General features: G+C 44.4%; 2 protein-coding genes across 4 annotated transcripts in view; one reads left to right on the plus strand and one right to left on the minus strand.

Annotated features, from left to right (window-relative positions):
* CCDC38 (coiled-coil domain containing 38) overlaps positions 1-7221 on the minus strand; it is a 48239-nt gene extending 41018 nt beyond the window's left edge. For both annotated transcript variants that reach the window (XM_059186566.1, XM_059186565.1), the window contains exons 1-2: positions 6969-7221; positions 598-651 (exon numbers count right to left, since the gene is read on the minus strand). In XM_059186566.1, the coding sequence (XP_059042549.1) occupies positions 598-637 (40 nt within the window). In that variant the 5' untranslated portion in view covers positions 638-651; positions 6969-7221. The remainder of the gene's footprint in view (positions 1-597; positions 652-6968) is intronic.
* A 467-nt stretch (positions 7222-7688) lies between these two features.
* Positions 7689-24146, plus strand: AMDHD1 (amidohydrolase domain containing 1). 2 transcript variants are annotated; one of them, XM_059186569.1, is made up of 9 exons: positions 7689-7903; positions 9312-9418; positions 10992-11056; positions 12483-12760; positions 15491-15716; positions 18068-18192; positions 21358-21451; positions 22044-22204; positions 23072-24146. In XM_059186569.1, the coding sequence occupies exons 1-9, from the start codon at positions 7767-7769 to the stop codon at positions 23157-23159; spliced, it is 1281 nt and encodes a 426-aa protein (XP_059042552.1). In that variant the 5' UTR covers positions 7689-7766; the 3' UTR covers positions 23160-24146. The 2 variants fall into 2 exon arrangements, with proteins under 2 accessions (XP_059042552.1, XP_059042553.1); XM_059186570.1 differs by lacking the exons at positions 21358-21451; positions 22044-22204; positions 23072-24146 and adding an exon at positions 19480-20076.
* Positions 24147-25295: the final 1149 nt, after the last annotated feature.

Raw genomic sequence — 25295 nt, forward strand, 5'->3', positions numbered from 1 at the left:
TCCCAGTCCTGAAGGCCAGAAGTCTAAGAAGAAGGTGTGGGCTTGGTTCCTTCCAGAGTCTGAAGAAGAATCTATGGTGTGACTTTCCCTGAGCCCACGGAAAGTGCCCATGGAACGCCTGTCCCCTGTAACACACTCTCGGTGTTATCCAATGTTCAAAGCTTTGTCAAACCTGTCAGTGACAAAGAAGCTATCCTTCTATACCGATAAATATGAATTCCTTGCATACTTTTAAAGAAGCAGGAGGAGGAGAGAAAGGTTGGAAAAGGAAAGGAGAGGACAGATTTTGATAAAATGTGGTTATTCATGTCTTTTATTATGACAAATAATTGAGTTGTTTTATATCATGAAATTCCCTACCAATCTAGCCAAATATGACCATTTAACGCCTCTCCAATGTGAAGATTTTTTTCTTTGCAGATTAAAATTGGAAGAGAAATCTCTCTTCTCAGTAAGCCATTTATAAACTCCTGACATAGAAAGGCCACGTGTGATGCTTGTTGTGTGCCGTTCTCCTTTTGCTATGTTCCCAATCCACCATGGAGACTGACCATACCAGGCACAAAGCAAGAACTCATTGACAGATTTCCTCTTTACCTTCAGGAGCCCGTGATACCGGCAAAAAAGTTGATGACATTTTGTCTCCTGGCCCTGTCCAAAGAAAAGGAAATGCATTAAAAATAAACTCCGTAAAACTGAGCATCAGGTGATGTACGCAAGTGTCGAGTCACTAAATTGTACACCTGAAACGAATATAATGCTTCATGCTAACTGGAATTGAAATAAAAACTTAAAAAAATAATAAATTCTGTAAACCTTGCGGAAAGGGGCTGAGTTCAACGACCAGTGATTCCAAATAGCCTTCATTGCTTTTAAAAGCACAGACTCTTTGGTCCAGCAATTCCACGTCTGGGAACGTACCCCAAGAAGAAATCAGGTAAGTGGGCAAAGTAAGTATGTACAATAATGTTTGTTGACACGTTATTTAATAAACAGGGAGTTGATTAAATAACTCTGGGATACCCATAACTCGGATTGTCCTGTGGTCCCTCAAAAACAATGCTCTGGTCACTAGTCCCTCTGTTAACTATCTATTAAAAGTGAAAAACAAGGAGCGCCTGGGTGGCTTAATGGGTTAAACCTCTGCCTTTGGCTCAGGTCATGATCCCAGGGTCCTGGGATGGAGCCCCACATCGGGCTCTCTGCTCTGCGGAGAGCCTGCTTCCCCTTCTCTCTCTGCCTGCCTCTATGCCTACTTGTGATCTCTCTCTGTCAAATAAATAAATAAAATCTTTTTAAAAAATACGGAAAAACAAAATATTTCCAAAGGGCGTGAGTGGTGTGGATAAAAGAACATCTGCCAAATCAGATGTTTGAAAAATAGTTCTCCGAACATCAGTTGGGGGAGTGTGGTCTTCCATTTGGAGCAACCCCTCCTCATATTCTATTGGGTTTGGGATTAGGGTTAGGTACCAAATATAAGGAAGTGACCCCCCAAAACTTAGTTATCAAAATAAATAACATGTTAATGCAATTTTTTAAAGAATTCCAGGGGGAAAAGCCCACGGTGAACAAAATATTAGGATTTTAATACAGATGGGATCTGACTGTGCGCCCCATGATCCCAAGAGTGAGCGCCTCCCTTGCCACACGTTCGTTCCGGCCCATGGATCTCATCTTTATGTACATTTTTGATATTTTGTTCATCGTGGAATTTTTGCATTCATTTTTATTTTTAAAAATAGTGAACTAAGGGGCGCCTGGGTGGCTCAGTGGGTTAAGGCCTCTGCCTTCGGCTCAGGTCATGATCCCAGCGTCCTGGGATCGAGCCCCGCATCGGGCTCTCTGCTCAGCGGGGAGCCTGCTTCCTCCTCTCTCTCTGCTTACTTGTAATCTCTGTCTGTCAAATAAATAAATAAAATCTTTAAAAAAAAAAAAATAGTGAACTAAAATTTTGTTCGTGTTTGCCCTCCCCTTAGGTTTTGCACCAAAGGTACACATTTCCCTTGCTTCTCCCTGATCCTTGTCTTGACTTTTTACACTTTGTAATATTATTATTTCTCAATGAGCTTGTGTAATGTTTACAATGAAAAAAGTAGCAATGATCCTTTCACGGGGGAGGAAAAAAGGATATTCAGAAGTTTATATAAAAAGGTGTGTCCTCACAAGAACAATGGGACAAACATCCCGTTTCAAGCTGCCCATTTAAATTTATGCCTCAGGTCTCTCAAAGAGCCACATTGAAGAGACTCCCGGAGGCATTTCTAGCAGATGATTAAAGATGCCCACTTTGGAATGGAGAAGCCAGCTTGATATTTACAGATGGTTTGATATTTATAGATTTGATATTTACAGAGGGTATTCACAGATAGTGAGCAAGATCATTTAACATTCAAAAAATATTTATTGAGTACCTCCTATGTGCTAGACACTGTTCTGTGTGCCCCAAACAGGGCAATTTAAAAATGACAGCAACAACAGCAAAAGACAGAAAAACACACTTTCTTCGTGGGGCCTACGTTTCAATTACTCAGCAGCTCTGAGCCTCAGTTCCTAATCCATCAAATGGGAATATAATTTCCCCTCTTCAAACTTTCATGAGGTTTCAATGACGTCATGTGTATAAACCAGCAGGCAGGGCGCCCGGCCCACACAGCAAACTCAGTAAGTGGGAGCAATTTTGTGCTAATATTTACTAAGGAGAATGTGATTTTCCTTCCAGTGATTATAAAAACAAAAATGGAAAAGAGGGAAGAAATTATGCTGAAGCTTATAAAAGAGAAAAGATTAACAAAACACCTATGTCATTGATGTTATACTTTTTCAGATTACTGAAGATTTTTTTCCATAGGCGTTGGGTTCATTCTGACAGTGGAAAAGAAGGGTCAGTGAAAACTTGACAACAGTCTGCTGGGTTGATGTATTTGGAATTTGGGTGGCCAATAGTAAAGACTTGTAGTTTTTTGTATATTTATGTGCTCTGCACTCATCCAAATCCCTAAGATTCTGCTCGGTTCTTTGACATACATTTCCTCTTTCAATTCTCCTATCTATCTAAATTCATTCCCCAATCCAGCTCCACTTATGTTCACTTTGTCTTAAGCCTACCTGGAACAAAATCTTCATCCCTGGGTTCTGGCACTTTTCCCCTCCTAGAAAAACCAGAGGTTGTTGTTCCTCGAAGCCAACTGCTAATAGCAGGTACCTGCTCTGACTCTATCTTTTCAGGAATTCATAAAACATGTGAATGGAACCTGTAGTCTCTAGAAGTTGTTATACATAAATATGTACTTTCATACATTTTTATCTCCCTATTGATGAATGAAGGGTTGGTGAAGAACCCAGGGGAGAAGAAAAGAGGCAGCTATTTCTAGAAGGGATTGTAAAGGTCTCTGAACTAAACCATTATAATGGGCCAACCAGGAAAAGAAAGTCAAAGCCAGTGAATGTCTTAGTTGTGTAAAATCAAAGTAGCGTGACTAAACAAAGTCTCTGTACTAAAATAGGGGGGGAATGTCATTGGATTGCATAGCAAATGCCAATTCACACCAAAAATATATGTTAAAAATATGAAACGTACGTTCAAATCCAACTTCTGGCAGATGAAAAAGATGAGGGGCTCAGAAAAAGGAGGGCCTTAAAATGGTGATGTGTGACTTCAGGCTGTCATTTTCAGAGGTGGCAGAGGTCAGTTGTGAATAGCAAGGACTGTCATTATGCTCCTTAATCCCCATGCCTCAGTTTCCCCATCTTTCAAAAGGTCAGGTGAGAATGGCGCCTACCTCAGGTGATGGTTAGGTGAATTAACATGTGTCCCCCCGCCACTTTGGACAGTATCAGGGGCTCAGTGAGCACCACAGCAGCGTTAGCCCATGGGGAAAGCATTCTAGAGAGGAGGATGCCTGGTGTGTACAAGGAACAGCAAGGAGATCCGTGGAACTTCAGCGAGGTGAACAAAGCACAGAGTGACAGATGAGATCGGAGAGATGGCGAGGGCCCTGTGGGCCATTTCCTCGGTGAAATGAGAATCTGGAATGAGCCACTCTGCCTGCTGAGCTGGGAAGAGACTGTACAAGGGGGTGAGAGTAGAATGAGGACCCCTGCTGGGAGGCTACAGTCCCTGGGAGCAAGAGACCATGGAAGTGGTGAGAGGTGGTCAGATTCCAGAGACATTTGGAAAGGACTGGCTGATGGTCTGGGCGTGGGGTAGGAGATAAAGAGCCTGGGAAAGAAAGGATGGAGTTGCAATAGATGGAGACAGAGCGGCTGTGGGAGGAGGGGCAACTGGGAGCATCAAAGGTTCAGTTGGGAACATGTGACATTTGAGATACGTTAGACCTCCAAGGGAATGTGGGTGTAAAATACACTGTTCTCCAAAGTGAACGCCATACTGGTTGATTTAATGAATGCTAGCATTCCTCTAACATTATGGAATTACTCGTGGCCGCGGAGTCAGATGTTTGATGTGTATCATCACAGGGGGGCGTGGATGACACTTTGGAAAGCACTTTGGAAAGAACATGGCCTTGATGGCAAGCAGGTTTGAATCCTGCCTCTTGCTCTTACCAGTCCTTTCTCTTAGGCCTATCTGAGGAAACTCCGTGCACCTTAGGTTCTTCTATACAGTACGGATGTTTTCAACCACAGGTAATGCATGCAATGTGCCTACTCACTCTGTAGGCTGATAGGGAAATAATTGCCTATAATTTCCTAAAGTAGATATTCCAGATCTGTCTTCTCTCTAGTCTGCTCTGTCTTGCAAATAACTACAAGCATTGAAAAGGAGGAATAACTGACAACCAATTTTTGTAAGAAACCCTGAACTCAGAATTCTCGAAACTAAGTCATTTGCGAGGAATCTCAAGCAATATCGGTGCAAGTGTGGGGAACCTGACCCACCTTTGTGGACATTCTTAACATTCCAAGCTTCGTGAAAGCAGAAAAAGAAGAGTAGGGTTTTACAATGCTCAACCCCAAAGTCCAAGACCAACTCCAAATACAATGAACCATAACAGTATCTACCCGATATTATCCGAAGCAGATTCTGTTTGATTTTCTCAACAACTCTCTCTACAACTGAGGGAAAATGGATTTCCAGTCTCTCAGTAGGACATAAAAAGTTTTGTTGATCTCCCATATACAAACAAAGATTAGACAGATTCAGACCAAAAGCCTTGCGGTTTTTGCCCACCTCTTTTCCACCCACTTGGACAAATACTAGGAGAAGAGGCTGTAAACTGTGTCCTTGGATGGTGTGGAGAGACCAGACTTAGCAATTTTTTGTTTACCTGAGAGCCAGGAGCCAGTAGGTCCTTGGCCTGTTCAATGACCTGCCTCTTTCGATTAGGTCAGAAGCAGAGCACAGTGATGAGGAAATTACCTTCAGCTTGACCTTTAAGGCCCTGCTGGCGTATTTTGTGTAGACTTTCCTGTTGACATTTCTGACTGCCCCTTTCGCAAACTGAAAAAACAAAAAACAAAACAAAACAAAACCAAAAACCCCCCTGGGGGTTGTAAAACATACTGTGTTAAGTGCTATAGGGATGTTGGTAATCGCTGAGGAAATTTTCTATAATTATGTATTTTAAATTATCTATAATTATGTATTTAAAAATGACCAAGGAGGAGAGAAGCCCACCCTTGTCCTTGCTTGTGCAAACCTCTTGCTTGCAGGGGCTTCTCAGGCCATGTCTATGTCACCCACAAATCATTCCTGTGAATAGAGTGACCATTGACTTCCCCAAAACGTATAAGCTTTCAGTTCATGGTACATTCTGTGAACTCAGAAGGGGACCTCATGGCCGGAATCTTCTACTGAATTTAATTGACCAAGAAGAGAAAAAACAGGATTAAAATAAACTAGCTGCAGCAGCAGAATAATAATGATGATGATAATAACACCTATTATTTAGTGACTGGGCGAAGTGTTTTCCATTTCATCTTCTCTAAAACCCAAACAAGACCATAAAATAGAAAGAAACAATTACCCTATGAGAAGATGGATGGAAAACTGAGGTTTGGGAAAATTAAGGACATTTCCCAAGGTCAAACAGCTCATCAGTGACAGAGTGGGATTAAGACCAGTTTATGGAAGACCAAAGCCTTCTAAATTTCTATAATGACACTCCCTCCTTTACACCTACAACCTCCTAAATCTGCAAATATGCCTGTAATAGCAAATGGAACAGTTCAAGTCTTTAGCAGAAATGTTAGAGAGAAAATTTTAATATTTCTCTATGAATTAGTGACTTTATATGTTTGTGTTTCATTATTTCTATTTCTCTTGTATTATTTCTCTCTATATACCTTTCTCTTTAAAACTGTGTATAGGCACACCCATCTGTGATTTTATGTCTGAGCTGTGAGTAACGTATGGATTTTTTCCACCCATCTGGTCTCTTTTACTCACATCCTCTACCGACTTCTTTTCCATTTTTTTCCTTTCTTCTCTCTTTCCTACCAATTGATTTCTCTCTTGTAAGACAAAAATACGAAGCTAAAGTATATTCTTATTTATTGTGTTCATCTAGAGGATTTTTTTGCTTTCTCTTATTTTTAAGTGGCTTTTAAAATAACAGTTGACTTACTTTTGTATTTTATGATTTTACAGGCCTCAGCCTGCTTTGATGGTCTGTTATTCCTGTTTGTGAAGTGTCTCCCTTTAGACTGGCAGGGAAAGTGACTTTCCTGTCTCTATGTTCCACAACCTAACACAGAGCTGCTACTAAAAGTGTATAAACAGAATAAAATAATTGAGAATTAAAACCCAGTGCCTGCCAGTATTTTCACAGCAGCTGATAGGTGAGAAGAGATCCGGGTGAAAATTACCGACCATCTTCCTTAAACAAGTTTGATGCTGTCTCCAATCTTGGTGGCAAATTGAGAGTAGCACCCCCACATACACCCCCCCCCCCCAGATACAGTTGGGGTGAGGATGGGGGCGGACACCGAGCTGAAACCACTTTTACCTGCAAGAGTTCGGATCCAGGAGCCGGTCCAAACCTATCCTTCAGGAAGACGTTAGGGGACACCGGGCAGAGGCGCCAATGGATTCTCTGGTCTCGGCTCTATCCTCCCCCGCCAGGATCCCCCTTCATCTCGGGGACCTTCTGGTAGGGGGTTCCGGAGCGGAGCTGGCTAACCGAAGATTGTGCGCGGCACCCGTCACCTTGCGCCACGGCCGCGCGGACCCGGGGCAACTCCCCCCACGGCACCCCCCTGATCCCCACCTTCGGGTTCCTTCTGCCGACCGCCCGTCCCGTTCGAGCCGGCGGGGCAGAGGTTCCCCCACGCTGCCTCTCCTGGGTCTCTACGCCCGGTTCCCACCCCAGCTCCTGGGAGAGGTTTGCCCCTACACAGCCCTGCCTGGGCACCCCGGCCTCTCGGGGACCCCCCTCCCGCCTGGCCTCGGGTTAAACGGAGCCCACCTTCCTCTCTCCCGGTAACCCAGCGTCAGGTTCCTAATCTAGAAAGTAGGGACTACGGTCTCCCATCACATTAACCCAGAACATCGGGCGACCAAAACAGGAGGCGATTCCAGGATCACGTTTATTACGAATCCCCCGCGGGTATTCCGCCCGGGCTCTGCAGCCGCGCCGGCCGGAGGGAGGCGCGCGCTCCTCCGCGGACGCGCAGGGCGGCGGCGGCGGCGAGGACCGGCCCCGACTCCACCCTCCCTGCCCCGCGGCGCCGCCCGCGGACCCGCACTTTCCTTCGCCCCGCGCTCCCGCCCGGCGGCCTCCCGGAGACCCGCGGCGCGCGGCGACATGGCCGGCGGCCACCGCCTCCTGCTGGAGAACGCGCGGCAAGTGGTGATGGTGTGCGCCCGCGGCGAGCGCTTCCTGGCGCGGGACGCGCTGTGCCGCCTGGCCGTGCTGGAGGGCGCCAGCCTCGTGGTGGGCACGTAAGTGGCCGCGCGCTGGGGGCCGCGGGCAGCCGCGGCCGGGCCTGGCCCCCTTTCCCTAACTTGGGCCCTGTGGAGGGAACCGCGTAAAAGCTTTCCTGCATCCAGGGAGCCACCGCAGGCCTTCTAGGCACCTGTGGCTACCTACCTTCGAGGAGCCATTCGGTGAAAAAACGCTCTCAGGCTGAACCCTCCACCCCATCCCCTCTCCCCAGATCTTTGGAATCAGCATCTCTGTGGTGGAGTGCTCGGACTTTAAATTTTTTTTTTTTTTAAGATTTTATTTATTTATTTGACAGAGAGAAATTACAAGTACACTGAGAGGCAGGCAGAGAGTGAGAGAGAAGGGGACAAGCTCCCTGCTGAGCAGAGAGCCCGATACGGGACTCGATCCCAGGACCCTGAGATCATGACCTGAGCCAAAGGCAGCGGCTTAACCCACTGAGCCACCCAGGCGCCCCAGGACTTTAAATTTTTGACAGAACACCCTCCAGCCCACCCCACTTGGTATGCTAAATTTGAGAACCATGGAAGACGTTCAGATCGTTTAGGGTGAAAGGACTTTCAGAAAAAGAGGACATTTTCTGTTTTTTTTTTTTTTTTTTTTTTTTCATTTAACCCTCTGTGCTTCTTGCTAGACGTGAATAAAAGAACAGCCAGAGTTTGAGGTGGGGGGCGAACCCGCAGTAGGAGTGGGGTTTGGATGCTGATGTGAATTGGAGAGCCCCACGGCCCGCGGTTGTGCAAGATGGTCTCAGCCCATATCTGACGCTGCTTAGGGTTGTGCAAGAGCCCAGCTTTGAGGGACCATGTGTTTTTAATTAGCAAAGGGGTAAAAACATTCTCAGTGTTACTGTTGAGAATTTGTTACAAACGAGTTAAAAGAACTGCACAGAGGCAGGAATCCAGGGCTAACTGAGGCCATACTCCATGGAGCTCTGAGGCTCTACTGTCCCGCAGCTGTGCCCAACCCTTTCTCACTCCATCATCCAAGATGGCTGCTCCACCTCTCCGTATGGAGTCTACCTTCCAGACAGTGGGAACAAGAAAGTGAAAACAGTCCTATTGGTTATAATTTAGTCACATGGCCCACCTGGTTGATGGGAAACCTAGAAATGTAGATTTCATTCTGGGTGTTGATGTGTTCAGCTTAGATTTAGGAATCTAGCCCTGTGGGGAAAGGGGAACGTTGATCTTGGGGGACAACTAACATTCTATACATATGAGTTGACTTTTGGGCTTGCATGTGGCTGGAGTCATTTTTTTTCTTCAATAACACAGATGCAAGAAGGACATAGGATAAAGTTGACTGATAGCAAAAGACATGGACAACATATTTTAAATCATTAGTCAGCTTTTCCATAGTAATTCCCCAAACTTTAGTAATTATTTCTTGATTTTTCTTCAGGGATGGGTTTATAAAAGCCATCGGTCCTGCTGATGAGATCCAAAAAATGTTTTCTGAAGAATCATTCGAGGAAAGGATTGACTGTTCTGGGAAATGCATCTTGCCAGGTATTAACCTCTTTTTTCAGTAAAGCCCTGCAGCCAGTTTTAGTAATGTAAAGAGGAAGAGCTTGTTTTAAATAGGGTGTCAAAATCATATTAAAATATAATAATAACTACCATGCTTCGCATTTCTACTACTGAATGTCTAGCTGCTTTACAAACATGTTTTCATCTTGAATTCTTCTAACTGCCCTGTAAGGTAAGTATCATTATCTACATGTTACAGATTAGAAAACTCCAGTTTAGGGATGAAAAAATTACCCCAGATTGCCAGACAGGGAAAGGGCCCCTGCTTCCCACTCACATGCCGAAGAGAAACCAGTTGTGTTGTGTTTAGGTTCAAAAGCTGTTGAAGAACTTTACGAATCTACTTCATATGGGAGGCAGTTAGGCAAGCTGCTGTTTCTAATACCAGAATAGATTTTAAATTTACATGGAGTGTGAAACAAAGAACACATCTTTGGGCAGAAAAGTCGGGGAAGAGGGAATCCCTAGAGATTTTACTGAAGTTTATTTATATCTTAGTGATTGACACAAAATCAGTTTGTTAACCATCATCTCCCACATTGTTTTATGGCTTCATGAAATCCTCTGAAACAAGTTTCACAAATTTTGAGTTCTACATAAAACAGAGAGGCTAAGATTTATATTTTTAAAATGTTTACTGTGTATCTGATAGACCTTCTATCTTCCAGCTCTGGGAGTCAGGAAATGAAGTCAGAGTGAAACGTTATGAAAAAGAGCAGAAAATACTAGAAAACAATCTGAACAGAGATTCTTTTTTTTTTTTTTTTTTTTAAGATTGTATTTATTTATTTATTTGAAAGAGAGAGATCACAAGTAGGCAGAGAGGCAGGCAGAGAGAGAGGAGGAGGCAGGCTCCCTGCCAAGCAAAGAGCCCGATATGGGACTTGATCCCAGGACCCTGAGATCATGACCTGAGCCAAAGGCAGAGGATTAACCCACTGAGCTACCCAGGGGCCCTGAACAGAGATTCTTGATCTTTGTCCAATTGCAACCACTAATGAGACATTTAAATCCACAAAGTATTTTAAATATTCTGGAAAGACACACTTTACTTGAGTTGTATCTGGATAAACAAACGAGTCACACGATTACTTTATAGTTTCTCTTCAATTAAACTGCATTTCTTTTTTGAAGAAAGATTCATATTCCTGATTCCATATTTTTCCTTCTCATAGTTGGGAGAGATTATATTCTCTTTTCATACCCAGATTATTTCTTGGCGATGTAGTCCTTGGTTTTACTCAACTAATAGATATGACATCCTGTTTCCAAAAGCTTGTTTAGTGGGCGAAAGGACCTGTCTTTCTTTAATGGATATTCTCATCATGCCAAATCACGCTCTTCTGTTAAAGCCTTCTAGACCAGCCATGCAGAGAGTGTTGTTGTTTCCTGTCTGTGGAGGGAACCCATAGACAAATTCTTCTTCCTCCCTTCTCCTCCAAGATGGCTGACCATCATCTTGCTTTCCCAAGAGTGGCACGGGGTAGTCTGCCTACTATCTAAGGGCTTTCTATTTCTCAGCTTCAGAGATGATTTGATTTATTGATTACAGGTTTGGTGGACGCACACACACATCCAGTATGGGCTGGCGAAAGAGTTCACGAGTTTGCAATGAAGGTAACTGCCATAAATGAGGACACATCAAAATAAGGCACAAATACAAATCTTTTTATAAAGACTTGATAGGCTAACAGGCTTTGCAACATGTGTCTACATTTCTTTTTTTTAAAGATTTTATTTATGTATTTGAGAGAGAGAGAGAGAATGAAAGAGTGAGAGAGAGCATGAGAGAGAGGGGCAGAGGGAGAATCAGACTCCTCAGGGAGCAGGGAGCACCATGCGGGACTCGATCCTGGGACTCCAGGATCATGACCTGAGCCGAAGGCAGTTGCTTACGCAACTGAGCCACCCAGATGCCCCTACATTTCTTTTTCATGTATATTTTTACTGGCTTGGACTATGGAAGATAAACTGGAAAAGAAACTAACTTATAACTGTCCAAATACTATGCACAGGCCCAGCAATCATTTTAGGTATAACAGGTTTCAAAAATGTTTAGCAATAGAATCCTTATATATGTATATATGTATGTATGTACATATATATGTTTTAGAATCTTCCCTTTAAAAAAAAAAAAAAAAAAAAGCTGAGCTGCCTTTGAGCGCCTGGGTGGCTCGGTTGGTCAACTGTCAGACTGGTTCAGGTCATGATGTCAGGGTCCTGGGATCCAGCCCCAGGTTGGCCTCCGCACCTGGCAGGGCGTCTACTTGTCCCTCCCCCTCTTCCTCTGCCAGTCCCCCCGCACTTATACATACACACACACACACACTCTCTCTCTCTCTCTCAAATAAATAAATAAAATCTTACAAAAAAAACAAAAACAAAAACAAAACACAAAAAACAGAGCTGAGCTGCTTTGCTCACTTTCTCCTCTCTGCCCCTGGGAGCCTTTAAAAGGGCTCCGCCATATAGTTAGAAATTCACCATTCATTGGTTCAAACTTGGAAAAATATATTGCTGATCATAAAAATAAATTGCCTTGTATTTTTCTCACCCTCCCCCAAAAAATGACTTATTAAGAAGCATAAAGTGTAGTCTATGTCCTGAATCATTAATTAGCCAGGGCCAACCCTCAAATCCATGGTTGGAGCCATTTTCACATTGTTTCTTTCTAATAGATTTAATGTTTTAGAGCAGTTTTAGATTCATAGCCAAATTGAGTGGGAGGGACGAAGACTTAGTGGTACACACGGGGGCCAGTTGGGTTGTTGGAACACTGAGATACTTCTGGGCTAGTTGGTAAGTTGCTGCTGCTTCCAGAGACCCTCAGTGCTCTCCCATTTGGGCCATCCCTGCCCTTCCTAAGAGGCCCTGGCAGGGGAGGGGTCTCCATGGCCCTGCTACCCCAGCATCCTTTCTGGTCTGCTGGTGTCTCTGACCTATCAGTTGTTAATCATTTTGAACATCACCCTGGACGGGGATTCTGTGGACCTGCCCACAACCTCCCGCATTTGCCCAGCCTAAAGGCGAGCCCTGTGTTCAGTTGGCAGGAGCCACGTACATGGATATTCACCAGGCTGGAGGAGGGATCAACTTCACGGTGGAGCGCACGCGCCAGGCCTCGGAGGAGGAGCTGTTCTGCTCCTTCCAGGAGCGGCTGCAGTGCATGATGAGGGCGGGGACCACGCTGGTGGAGTGCAAGAGCGGATACGGCCTCAACCTGGAGACCGAGCTGAAGATGCTGCGCGTGATCGAGCGCGCTCGGCGGCAGCTGCCCATAAGCATCTCCGCCACTTACTGCGGGGCTCACTCGGTGCCAAAGTAACCTCAGCTTGCGGGTTTGACTGGGGGCATTGAAAACAAAAAGAAGGGGTCAGGTGGTCCCTAAGTGGGGACGCACTGTGGGAGGGGGGAGGGCTAGGGAGTCAGACAGGGTGGAGGTGTATCTATGCTTCTGTTCTCGCAGAGAGTTCAGTAGAAGCTGTTAGAAAGGTGTTCTGATTGTAATAGTCGTCTCAAGGGTGGCTTTTTGTTTGTTTCTGTTTTTAAGATTTTATTTATTTGAGAGAGAGAGAGAACACACAAGCAGAGGGAGAGGGAGAAGCAGACTCCCTGCTGAACAGGGAGCCTGAGTGAGGCTTGATGCCAGGATCCTGGGATCATGACCTGAGCTGAAGATAGACACTTAGCTGACTGAGCTACCCCGGTGCCCCTTGCAAGGGTGGTTTTAAGAAGGCAATCCCCATCAGACCCAACAGTTTTACTGGTCTGCTAATGATGAAGAAGGAAGTGGAGATATTCAAAATTCTTTTGGTTAACAGAAAGCAATGTCCTCTACTAGATCCTTTAAAATGACAGATATTACTAAAAAAAAGAAAAAATTAAAAATTAAAATGACAGATATTATTTTAAATAGTTGCTGTGACCATATAATTGCACTTTAGAGATTAATATAACACTCCGTAGGTGATAGAGCAAATCTCTAGGTCAGGATGACTCAGAATAGTTTTTATTTTCATTCATCTTTTTGTTTAGCAGCAAACATGTTTGTTCTCTTGTTGTAAATGGTTTTAAGCTTTCCTTTTACCTAAAAAGTGTCTCTGATATGGCTTTTTTGTAGAGAATTCTGTCCTTTTCTGCATCTGCTTCTGCATCTTACCTGTCCCGGAATTTCTAGAGCCAAAGGCCCACAGTTCCAGAATTAAAAGGTTCAAAGGAAATCCAGGACTTGGGGGGCGCCTGGGTGGCTCAGTCCGCTAAGCAGATGCCTTCAGTTCAGGTCAGGATCCCAGGGGATCAAACCCCTAATTGGCTCCCTGCTCAGCAGGGAATCTGCTTCTCCCTCCCCCTGCTCTTGTTCTCTCTTTCTCTCAAATAAATAAATAAAATCTTTACAAATAAAATCCAGGACTTGAAAATTAACAAGACAAAGTCTTAGTGAAGTCTTGAGTTTTGATAACTTAGGTATGTAAGTACTACAGGCTTATTTGAAAGTTTCATAACATATTTTTACATTTACTTAGTTTCGTTCAATTTGGAAAACAAGTTTAATGTTAATTTTTTGTTTATCATTTCAGTCAGAGAAAATAAAAAAAAATTTTTAAAGATTTTATTTATTTATTCAACCCAGAGAGAGAGATCACAAGTAGGCAGAGAGGCAGGCAGAGAGAGAGGAGGAAGCAGGCTCCCCACTGTGCAGAGAGCCCGAGGCGGGGCTCGATTCCAGGACCCTGAGATCATGACCCGAGCTCAAGGCCAAGGCTTAACCCACTGAGCCACCCAGGTGCCCCGAAAATAAAAAATTTTAACATTAAATTTATGATTAAGAATTCAGAAAATTAAGTAGAAAAGAAAAATATTTAATATTTCCAATGATGTTTTTGTACATTTTTAGCATTTGTACTTCTGAAATTATTAAAGCTTAAACCGCACTGAGACTTGTGGGACATCCGTCTATGAAATCTTTTTTTTTTTTTTTCCCCAAATGGAACATAAGGTGAATGATAGGCAGTGTAAGGTGGTAGAGAAGTCGTAGGCCTTGGAGCAATACCAGACCTGGGTTTCACTCCAGCTTTGCAACTTTCCCAGTGCATGATTTTGAGGGCAGCACTTAACATTTTTGAACATCTGTAAAACAGCTAAATAACACATAATTCTTTATGATTGTCTTGAGAATTAGGGACAACATACGTGAGCGCCTGTCTCCTCACAGTTCACCTCTGTCTTCCCTCCAGTACGGTTTTTGCTGAGCAAGAAACTTTGGCGTGCCAACTACAGGACTAAAGTTTTACAGAAATTTTCTCCTTCTGCCAATGAATCTCTCAGGTCTGATCCCCAGTGACACGGTCTGAGCTCAGAGTATGCCAAATGATGGCTGCGTGACCTGCCCAAAGTTAGGTCGCCAGCAAGTGGTGGAGCTCTGTGTCTATCTGACTTCAAAAGCCCAGCCCTTTCCTATGTATAACTACCCTAGAATCTTAGAATTTCAGTGCCTCCCACAACCCTCTTTCCCATGCTTTTACAAATAGTGTGGAAGAAGAAAAAGGCAGAGTGATCACTAGGACCCAGCAAAGGAGCCTGCAACTGGATAGTTAGGGAAGCATTCAGGATGCCCTTTACGTGTCCTTGGCAAGCAGATTCAGTGTCTCAGCCCCCATGGCCTTGCCGGCATTCTCGAAGGCAACATGGCTGGGCCAGAGATGGATGAGCCCTTTGAGTCTCCATGTACAGGGTCAGTGCCTATAGTAGTCTTATCGACATCTCTGCTGTGTCCTCATTGTTAAGACTCTTGAGGTATATTTTGGATTATTTCTCTACTTTTTGAGGCTTGAGGTCATTTGCTCATGGTTCATCAGATTCTTCAAGGGCCAGAAAACCAATTAAATTAATTTTTTAAAATTTTAAATTAAAAAATTAAAAATTTTAAAATTACATTTTAAATAATTTTTAATTAAATTAAAAATTTTAAAATTAAAACAATTTTTTAATTAAAGAAGTTTTTGTTTTGTTTTGTTTTGTTTTTGCTTCACGTAATCTCATTTTCTCGCCCAGGGGGAAGACCGCATCAGAGGCTGCTGATGAAATCATCAGTAGCCACCTCCCGAAGCTGAAGGAGCTTGCCAGAAGTGGGGAAATCCACGTGGACAATATAGATGTGTTCTGCGAGAAGGGGGTCTTTGATCTCGACTCCACCAGGAGGATTCTTCAAAGCGGAAAAGAGATGGGATTACAGATTAACTTCCACGGGGACGAGCTGCACCCCATGAAGGCTGCCGAGGTGGGGTTGACCTTCTTCCTTTCACGCTATGGAAAACTTCATTAGTGGGTTCAGAGGTGGGAGGAACCTTACTGAAAAGACAGAGAAATGGGAATTTGTTTGAACAATGTGTGGACCGGTCCAGTCGAGCCTCAGAATCCCTGACCCCTGTTAGAAATGTACTTTTTTGCTGGTCGTTTACTTTGAAGATCGCCTGCTGGTGGTATTAGTGGAAAAAGAAGTACTTCTGTGATCTTGTTTAGCAAACCCACACCCTGTTTTGGTTGGAACAGAAAGCCACGCTGGCAAAGCGGAGTAAAAATTGCTCATGTCGTGGCTAGGGTCCTCCTGGGGCAGCGGTCAGGGGAGTGTTGGGAGAGCACGCCGGTCATGGTCACGTGATGCTCTTCTGACCTGTGTGTCTTGCCCAGTTCATTTATTCACGCTTTCAGCAAATACATGAGTGTCTGCTCTGTGCCAGGCTCTGAGAATTCAGCCGTGAATAAGACAGACACAGTCCTCACAGTCGCGAGTCTAGATGTCTCTCCAAACCCCAGAGCGAAATAAACAGCTGCCCTTGGGGCATAAATACAGATGTGTATAATGTGGGCATAAATACAGACACCCCAGATGTGTCCAGTGTGATCTCTTCACATCGCTTCCGGATCTTGGTCCTGTGTTTCTTGCCCAGTGAATGACCCCATCGTCTAGTACTGTCTAAGCAGAAAAACTTGGACATCACCTTGTCTCCTTTCCCCATCCCCTGTCACGTTTTGGTCAACCAGCAAGGCCTCCAGGTTTGCCTCCTGATTATGTCTAGGTCCACTTCTCTTCCCCCGACCACCTCGTTCAGACCACCATCAGGGGCTCTCAGCAGGATCTCCTGCAATGGCTTCTCTCCCCGTGTCCAATCCCGCCCGCTCTTCAATCAGTTCCTTTAAACCCTGCCCTCAGTGCATCTTCTCTTCCTCTCTGTTGCTGGAAAGCCCTGAAAGGCTCACCCGTGCCAGCAGGACAGATTCCCAACTCCGCAGCCGTAAGCTTACCCGGATCCCCCTCTTGCTCGCCTGCCATGTTCCTCTTTGTCTCTTCCCCCTCTCGCTTCCCCTGCCCTCTTTTCCGTGAGCCAGCCACCATGAACTGTGTTAAGACACTCGATCCCCCACGCCTCTGCACGTACTTTCTCTTGTCTGAACACCCCTCGGCTAACTCTACCTCCCCTCCGTGTTTCTTCTTAGCTACCACTTCTCTGGGATCCTTCCCAAACCTCTGCAAGAGTGAGTTACAGAGCCTCCCCACACCTGTCCCACCATGTTCAAATTGCCTCCGCGCTCCCTCCTGGACAGTAAAGGGGCTGACAATTGTCCCCGCGCCTTTGCAGCTCTGTCCCTGGAGGTTAGCACAATGCCTGGCGGACAGGTGGCCTTTAGTGAGGACATAAATGGGGCATGTTTGTTGAATGAATGTGAACTAGGTGGTCAACAAGACACTTTTGGTGGCAGAGAGTACACTGGTGAATTAAACAGAGGTCAGTACCCGGGATGACCAAATCGAATCTGGGAGAGTGAAGGTGATTCCAAGGTTAGAAGGAAGCTCCACTTGGGGAACAGAGTCAGTCTGTGGGGCATCCCACTCCCCGGAGCACCAAACCAGAATTGCCCTTAGACCCAAGCTAGCTGCTGACGAGGGGCCAGCTCCCTCCTGCCCTGGTATGGCTTGCCTCCCTGGGCCATTGCTTAATGTCAAGAATGAGTCTACTTTCCCTTCCCTCAGAATGCTTAACACAATCACCTTTCAGCCTGGGGCACTGTGTATGTGTGTGCATGCATGTGTGTGTGTGTGTAAATGTATCAAGCTGAGAAGAAACCCACTTTAATGCCATGTTTTCATTACCATCATAGCATTACCTCCTAGTTTTCTTCTCACAGTCAAGCCCAGACTTTTCATCTGGAGAGAAATCAAGCTCAAGTGCATATTCTCAAATGATACATATAATTTCACATTTTTCCAAGTTTGTTTTCTTAACTGATCTGTTTTCCCTGAGCGCAACGGCACTGTAAGATACCTTTCCTTACTGTGTTTTTGATGATGCTGTAAGAATCAGACTTTATTACCAGTGTCAGTCTGCATGAAGAATATCAGTGAGCACTTGGACATAAGGACAGTTGTTGAAGTAGCACACTAGCTAATTTTCCAATGGATGTCCATCACAAATCTTTTGCCCATTTGGGGGCTTGTGCTTGGCAGAGGCAGTTGCCAAGGCATTTTAGTAATAGATTGGTATTTATTTTTGCAGGAAAAACAATATTCTGGCCCTTTATTGATTGTTGTTGCTGTTGGTGAACTCTTCTCTCTCTGCCCATTCTGCTTAGCTCGGGGCTGAGCTGGGAGCCCAGGCAATCAGTCACCTGGAAGAAGCCAGCGATGAGGGCATCACTGCCATGGCAACGGCCCAGTGCTCGGCCGTCCTTCTGCCCACCACGGCCTACATGCTGAGGTGAGCTGCCCCAGTGGGTGCCAAGTGGGAGGACACAGACCCGGAGGCCTCAGTCTTATTTCATTGCCCTTCCACATTCCTTAAAAATGCAGATCAGGAAAACTGAGCTCTGGAAGATGCCAGTCCTGGAGCGAGGTTCAGGAGAGAGTTTAGACCCCAGTGACGGTTGAGTGGTGGGATTATTGGGAAGAGTGGAGCTGCCCTTTCCTTTTCCCACCTCATTTTTGGAATTTTCCAGTTAAAAAGTCAATATGTATTACTTTTATAATTACCAAGTAATGAAATAGGCTCTCCACTTTAAAAACATGCATCAGATGTTAGAGATACTGGACAGTGTTCGGAATGTGAAGGAGCTGTTTTCTAAGAGGGTGCAAGTGGGTACCACAGTCTTCAAAAATCCCAAGGCATGGGAGGAAAGAGGAGATGTGTAAGTATATTTTGCAAAATCTCCCCCAGGAATTTTGCTGTTTGCCCTCTATAGACTGAATACACACAGTCCATAGTCCATCTTTATGAATGCTGTTTCAGCTGTTGGACAGTGTCTGGAGGCAGTTTGGGTTGCTGCCCACTAGGGGGCACTACTGGCATCTAGTAGGTAGAGGCTAGAGACCCTAAACCTCCATAGTGCCCAGAACCATCTCCCACCACAGAGAATTATCCTGCCCAAGAACTACCCAGCCACAAATTATGAACTGTGACATGGTTGAGACACTCTGCCTTAGGCATTAGAAAAGCCAGGCTTGGAGTAACTTTTACATTTATTTATTTATTTTTTAGAGAGATAGGCAGTGAGGGCACTCCCAGGTGCCTGTGACCTGGGGGAAGGGGCAGAGGGGGAGAGAGAATCTAGAGATTCTTCATACCCAGTGTGGAGCCTGACAGGGGGCTCGATCTCAACACCATGACACCATGACCTGGGCCGAAATCAAGAGTGGACTCCTAACTGACAGACACCCAGGTGCCCTTCGAGTAACTTTTTTAAGAGAGAAGAGAGGAATATGTCAGTGCTTTTCTCAAATATATTATGACGTTATACCCATACAGGTAATATTACACATTTCTCTTACTGTTACTGTTCTCTGAATTTCAAGAGTAAACTTCATGTAGATTGCAACCAGGACATATCATTCAATAGCCATTCTTGGTATCTTGGCATTCCCAGCAAATCTTAGTAGTCAGTCAGAGTCATCAATCGATACGTAATCCGGTTAATTTTCCATCACTAAGAAATAATGTTTGACCAAAAAAAAAAAAAATTTCCTTTCCCTCCCCTTGAATCTCTTGAAGATGGAGCAAAAATCGGAGACTTGCACTGTGAAGGGCAGCTCGGCAGTAAAAGTCTGAACTTTGTCCCTGCGCCAGAGGTGGCTGTCATCTGTGCTCACCGCAGGATGGGCTGGCCAGCTGGACAACAGGAAACATCACCGAGGCCACCCTTCTCTCTCTGGCTTCTCTGTTCTCGTATTTTTCTGATCTCTCCAACAGGCCCAACCTGCAGGGCTCTCTGCCGGGCCTTGAATTCTCTCCTGACTCTCATTTCCAGAATAACAGTGGCCTTGTGCCGCTTCCTTTAATCATTAGTGTATGCATCTTTGTGTATACTCTTTAAATTGATTTAGGATCCATTCACCTCAGTTTTTCTGGAACTTCCTTGATACTTTTACAGCATCACTTTTTTTTTTTTTCCTCCTTCAATATTTCTGGAAGAGGAGGGGAGGCCATCAGAATGAACTGTGCAGGGGCACCTGGGTGGCTCGGGGGGTTAAGTGTCTGGCTTCAGCTCAGGTCGTGATCTCAGGATCCTGATGGGCTCCTTCTCCCAGCACCTGGGAGAAGCCTGCTTCTCCCTCTCTTCCCCTCTTATGTTCTGTCTCAAATAAATAAAATCTTAAAAAAGAAAGAAAAGGAATGAACTGTGCAGAGATTTTAAGTTCTGCCTTTCCACACGCTTATCCCTGCTTCACCTACCTCCTCTCACGCATGAGGCTGATTGAGGAACATTATCTTAGGTAGTCCTGCAAACTGTCCGTCATTGACTGTGAATGTTTCAAGGGCCTCAGTCTTGGCCTGTAGATGTGTAGATTCTCAGACAACTGATTTCCATCTATCCCCCTCCCCCAAACCCTGGGAGCCTTGAACAAACACCAGCATAGTTTCTGACAGCTCAAAGTTGTCTGCCTAAGATGACCCAGGCCCCCTTACAGCGCCTGCCTGAGGAAGCCCAGCGTGCCAGGAGAAGGTACTGCTCATTCCCACAAAACCAGCTGATTGGCAGATAGGCCCCTGGACTTCCTCTTAGAGCAGTTACTTTACAAAGCTTGCAATTATAAATCCTTTCTCTGCAAAGACTTATATCTAACATATAAGTCTTTGACCACCCAGGATTGCCTCCTCAAGGATCCGCCCCTTTTTCCTCCCAACTTCCTCTTTCTTTCTCTAAAACGCCCAGTTATCACTGCACAAATCAAAATTGAGTCCAGGCCACACTGGACCCTTTTCCCTTTCGCAGTAGTTATTACTGAATACTGTCCTCACCCTTTGAGCTAGTGTTTGGCTCGGTTTATCCCTGACATGGCTTTTGAGTCACGTCCTAAAGAATAATATTTTGCCAAGGAAATCAAGGAGACACGCAACCCAGGAAGAAGCGCAGCCATTTTACATATTAGAATCTTGGGCCTTCAAGGTTTTAAAGGCCCTACCAGAAATGTTTGAGGCCCCTCTGCCCCTGCCCAGGAGGGGGAGAGATATGAGTTTTAAAATTGCAAACTGGAAGTTAATAAAAACAACATTATTTTAACCTCATTATTTATATTTGAGAGTCAAAAAAAAAAGTGTTACACTTTTAAAAAAAATGTTAAGTTATGTTTTTCTTCCTTAGCAAGGATCTCTGGAATATAACTAATATAACTAACTAATAATATAATAATAAACACTCCCAAATTAAAGAAGTAAGTTATGGGCAAGTCATTTCAGAAGCAGAGATAAAAATCAGGCATCCTGGGGTTCCACCTGACTTCACCCTCATCACTTAACCTTGAGTGTCTGTTTCTTCTTCCAGAACACAGAGGGGTTGGATATCTTGAGTCGGTTTCTATTGCAAACATCTAGTCTATAGAAGCTCTACTTCCAGAGACTTCCATCTTTCTTTTTTTTCCTTCCTTTTAGACTGAAACAATCCCGCGCTAGGAAGATGTTGGAGGAAGGGGTAATCGTTGCTCTGGGCAGTGATTTCAACCCAAACGCATATTGCTTTTCAATGGTAATTATTTTTAATGTCCCTTTCCAAGCGGAGAATCAGTCTTCCACTGTGTGTATCAATAATTTAAAAATAGCTCCCTAACTATTAAAATGTACAAAAGATCTAAGAAACGATTTTCTCGTGCAACAGGAAAAAAAGTGTAGACAGCAGGGTCCTTGGCTATTTCCGTGCCACAAGAATGCCTCTAGGCAGAGAGAGAGGAGAGAAAGTTCTATGTGCATAATTTTTTGATTCAGCCTTGGGCGTGGTGGTTTGATGATAACTTACCTCCGTCTTGGAGGACAGCACAGGCTCAAAGAAATTTTAGTAAATAAGTGTGGAGGTGTGCTTTCATCTTACATAGACAGTGGTCTTGAAAAGTTGTAAATAAACACTCAGTACCCAGGGGTTCAGCTGGGGTAATCTCTCTAATAAAGGAATCTTTTCCAAAGCGTAAGAATCTTTACATGTACATCAAAATGTTCTCATACCAGTGTAGCCGGTTCCTCCCAGATATTTCATTTCCATTATTGGTTGTGCTGCGTTGAGAAATGTCCTAGGTAGCAGCTACCATTTTGTTCCTTTCCTCTACTGCGGTTCTTGCCTGCCTTAGCCGGTGGTCATGCACTTGGCCTGCGTGAACATGCGACTGTCCATGCCGGAAGCCTTGGCCGCTGCCACCATCAACGCAGCCTATGCCCTGGGAAGATCTCACACACACGGATCTCTGGAAGTCGGCAAACAGGGAGATCTCATCATCATCAATGCGTCCAGGCGAGTGTTCTCCCAACGGAGCTATTTTATTTTGTGCCCCTTGGGATACGTAGGCTAGGTTTAAATGGCTTTTCTGCTCGATATTAGCATCTGGTCCTGAAGCCTCTGCAGCTCCCCAGTCTCCTTTACCATCACCCCTTTCCAACCAGCAAGTCTCCCTGCGGGTCCTAGACCACACAGGGTAGACCAGCTTGTCCGGTCTCTTCCTCTGTCTTCCATCTGCCCTAGATCTCCAGGGTTTTGTTCCGTTTACCCGGACTTTGGACTAGGCTTGTGTTCTTGTTTTTCTGCTGGCGTTCTGACCTACAGCCGGTTCTGGGCGGTGCGTGTCCCAGCTCCTCCTGGCCACCCTGCATCTGATTCATTACCTCTCTGGCTTCTCACTCCTACCAGATCCCAAAAGCCTTGCTTCTGTTTTCCTGCCCCTGGGTTCTTATTACTCATCCACTGTCTGCTGCCAAGAGGGCCTCCGATGTAACAATTTGAGTCTTATTTTTCTCAGCCTGAAAGTTGTAAATCCTTGACCTAGGAAGCCTGTTGCATTCCTTGGTCCTCAAGTTCCACTGAAGAAATCGACTTTAATTCTACTCTTCACTCTCTCTATCGAAAATAATGCTGATGTCACCTTTTACATATTACTTGATTGGATCAAATATTTTCAGGTCAAATACTTCAGTAATACCATTAAACAATATTGAAGTTGTAGACTAGTTGTCATAGTAATCTAATGTTTTTTTTTTTTTAAAAGCCCTTTATCATTGACGAGGTATGAAGAAGTTTCTAGAGAATGTATTTCCACATTAGCATTTATTGACATAGTGATCATTTTGACATGTAGGCATTAAAATATGTTTGATTTCTTTCTAGATGGGAGCATTTGATTTACCAGTTTGGAGGCCATCATGAATTAATTGAATATGTTGTAGCTAAAGGAAAAGTCATCTATAAAAAATGAAAGATCTGAAAGGAAAGAGAAGACCTTTCGACTACATAAGTCAATGCCGTTGGAGTCCAAGTTAAAAGACCATAGTAATTTTCCAGAATGATGTCACTTAAATATATTTCAGTGCTTTGTTAATCCACTTGAAAAAACCCAAGTCATTAATTTCTTTTAATTTAACACATGCACCTGGACATCTAAGCAGGTAAATCATTTGGATCTCAATCTCAGAACATGAAATCCTTTCACAGAGATTTGCTACAAATATTTTGAAGATTCAGATGGTAGGGTGTCATCGGAATGCCTTCATGGGGAAAAGCTGATTGGCAGTTAGGTAGACATGGCTTGAAATTCCCATTTTGTTTGTGCTTTTCAAGTTTCAGTTCTTAAACAGTACTTCGCAAAAATTAGGGGATGGTGAGAAATCCAAGTGATATGCCCCAGATTAAGCAAATGTAGCCTTCTGTTATAAGCAGCTAGTTTGTCCTTTTCCTACATGGTTTGCCTTTCTAGAAGCTCTTCGAATGCATGAGTGTCCCTTGAAGGAGGGTGTCCTTCAAGCTCTCATTTCTTCTGGACTCTACCAGTAGCGCTTCACAAGAGTTCAAGACCCATCGTTTTATACGTGGGGACGGGGACTTCCTAGAATGGATGCATTTGGACCAAATCTGATCATGTAGTTTTTAAAAATCACTCTCAAGAGTTTGATTATTCACATTATAAATGTATGACAGAATGGATATAGGTCTCAATAAATACGTGTTGACACTGTTGTTGTTTCCAGTCCCAGAAGTAGATGGGTGGTATTACTTATTACAGCTTTTAAGGAAATGAACCCAATTACATAATTACACACAAAGAAATCATGGATGATGATATGAATAGGTGTTTCTAAAGCCATATGAGCTTCCTTGAAATCTTTTAAATGTTTCATCATCCTTATCATCCCAACAGCATTATTAAACTTTGTGCTCTTTATGAATAAATGATTTGAGAAGCGAAGATTCACCAAAGTCTCCTCCCTTTCATGTTAACAGAGGCTGAATCGATGAGGCTTTCCTGTGTTCCATTTTAGATGCTCCTTGTTGGGAGGTTATGGGTAACAGTGTGCATGGCTGTCACTGTCCAGTAACATGGGGCCATTGGAGCTCTGTCCCTCACAGGCTCAGTCAAGGAGGGGTGTGGCAGGCATGTGGTTGCCATATGGGTGATGCCTCCCCTATGACCACTGATACAGCAGTAGGAGTTTGGGATGCAGGCGATAACTACAAAGACCAAATATGAGGTCTGTTCAAACCCGCAAGTCTATCTTGATACCTCCGGAATAAGTAGGGGAAGTGCATCCTATTCTCTGTCTGGGAGACATTCGCTTGAAACAAAGAGCGTTAATGTCTTTTTCAACTGAAAGCAGAAGAGGATACCCACCCAGAACTGCCTTGGTTCTTCCAGGCCGGTGTCCTGTTAGTCCTCGCCACTTGGGAGCTTGCTGGAAATGAGAGCCTCGGCCCCACCCCAGACCTCTGAATCCGAGTGCGTTTCTTAACCAGCTGCCAGGTTATTTGTACCCTTGTTAAGTGCCGCAGTCTCAACCCTAGCCACACCGGCTGTCACACTGTGCCTCAAAACGGTTTGCTTTTGCTGTTCCAGGCTTTGCAGCCTGTTCCTTCTGCCTGGACTGCTTTCCTTCTCTTCTTTATGCAGGAAAGCAGAGCTAGTCCCTCCCCAACCCTACAATGCACCCATCGTCCATGCTAGCCTTCATGGCACGGTGTTTTAACTGTCTTTCCCTTTAGAATGGAAGCTGGTAGAGGGCAGGGCCCTCCTCATGCCCCAGGATCTCGCGTGGTGACTGGTTCATAGCAGGTGATCAGTAAATGAATTCATGGATGGCTGTACAAACATACTGGTAGTCACAGTGAAAATTACTTAATTAAAACATACCAAGTAGGCCAACCCAGGAAGACAGTGTTAAGGAAAATACTTGTTTTGTGGATTGAAAGGAGCATATGAGTTCCTTAATATAATACCAAAGGATGATGCTTATGGGGGAGTAAATTAGAAAAGCAAAACCAAAGAAACAGTTCCATGGTTAAGTGGAGAGGTGGGCTGCCCTTCTTAGCTTTGGGGGTTGGCAGGATTTCGATGAGAGAG

The sequence above is a fragment of the Mustela lutreola genome, chromosome 8, assembly GCF_030435805.1.
Source record: "Mustela lutreola isolate mMusLut2 chromosome 8, mMusLut2.pri, whole genome shotgun sequence".
NCBI lineage: Eukaryota > Metazoa > Chordata > Mammalia > Carnivora > Mustelidae > Mustela > Mustela lutreola.

Bases quoted from the DNA above. Each gene is read 5' to 3' on its own strand.
- AMDHD1 (XM_059186569.1), top strand. From the start codon at position 7,767: ATGGCCGGCGGCCACCGCCTCCTGCTGGAGAACGCGCGGCAAGTGGTG. The intron at 7,904-9,311 runs GTAAGTGGCCGC...ATTTTTCTTCAG, and splicing joins GCCAGCCTCGTGGTGGGCAC to GGATGGGTTTATAAAAGCCA. The intron at 22,205-23,071 runs GCGAGTGTTCTC...ATTTCTTTCTAG, and splicing joins ATCATCATCAATGCGTCCAG to ATGGGAGCATTTGATTTACC.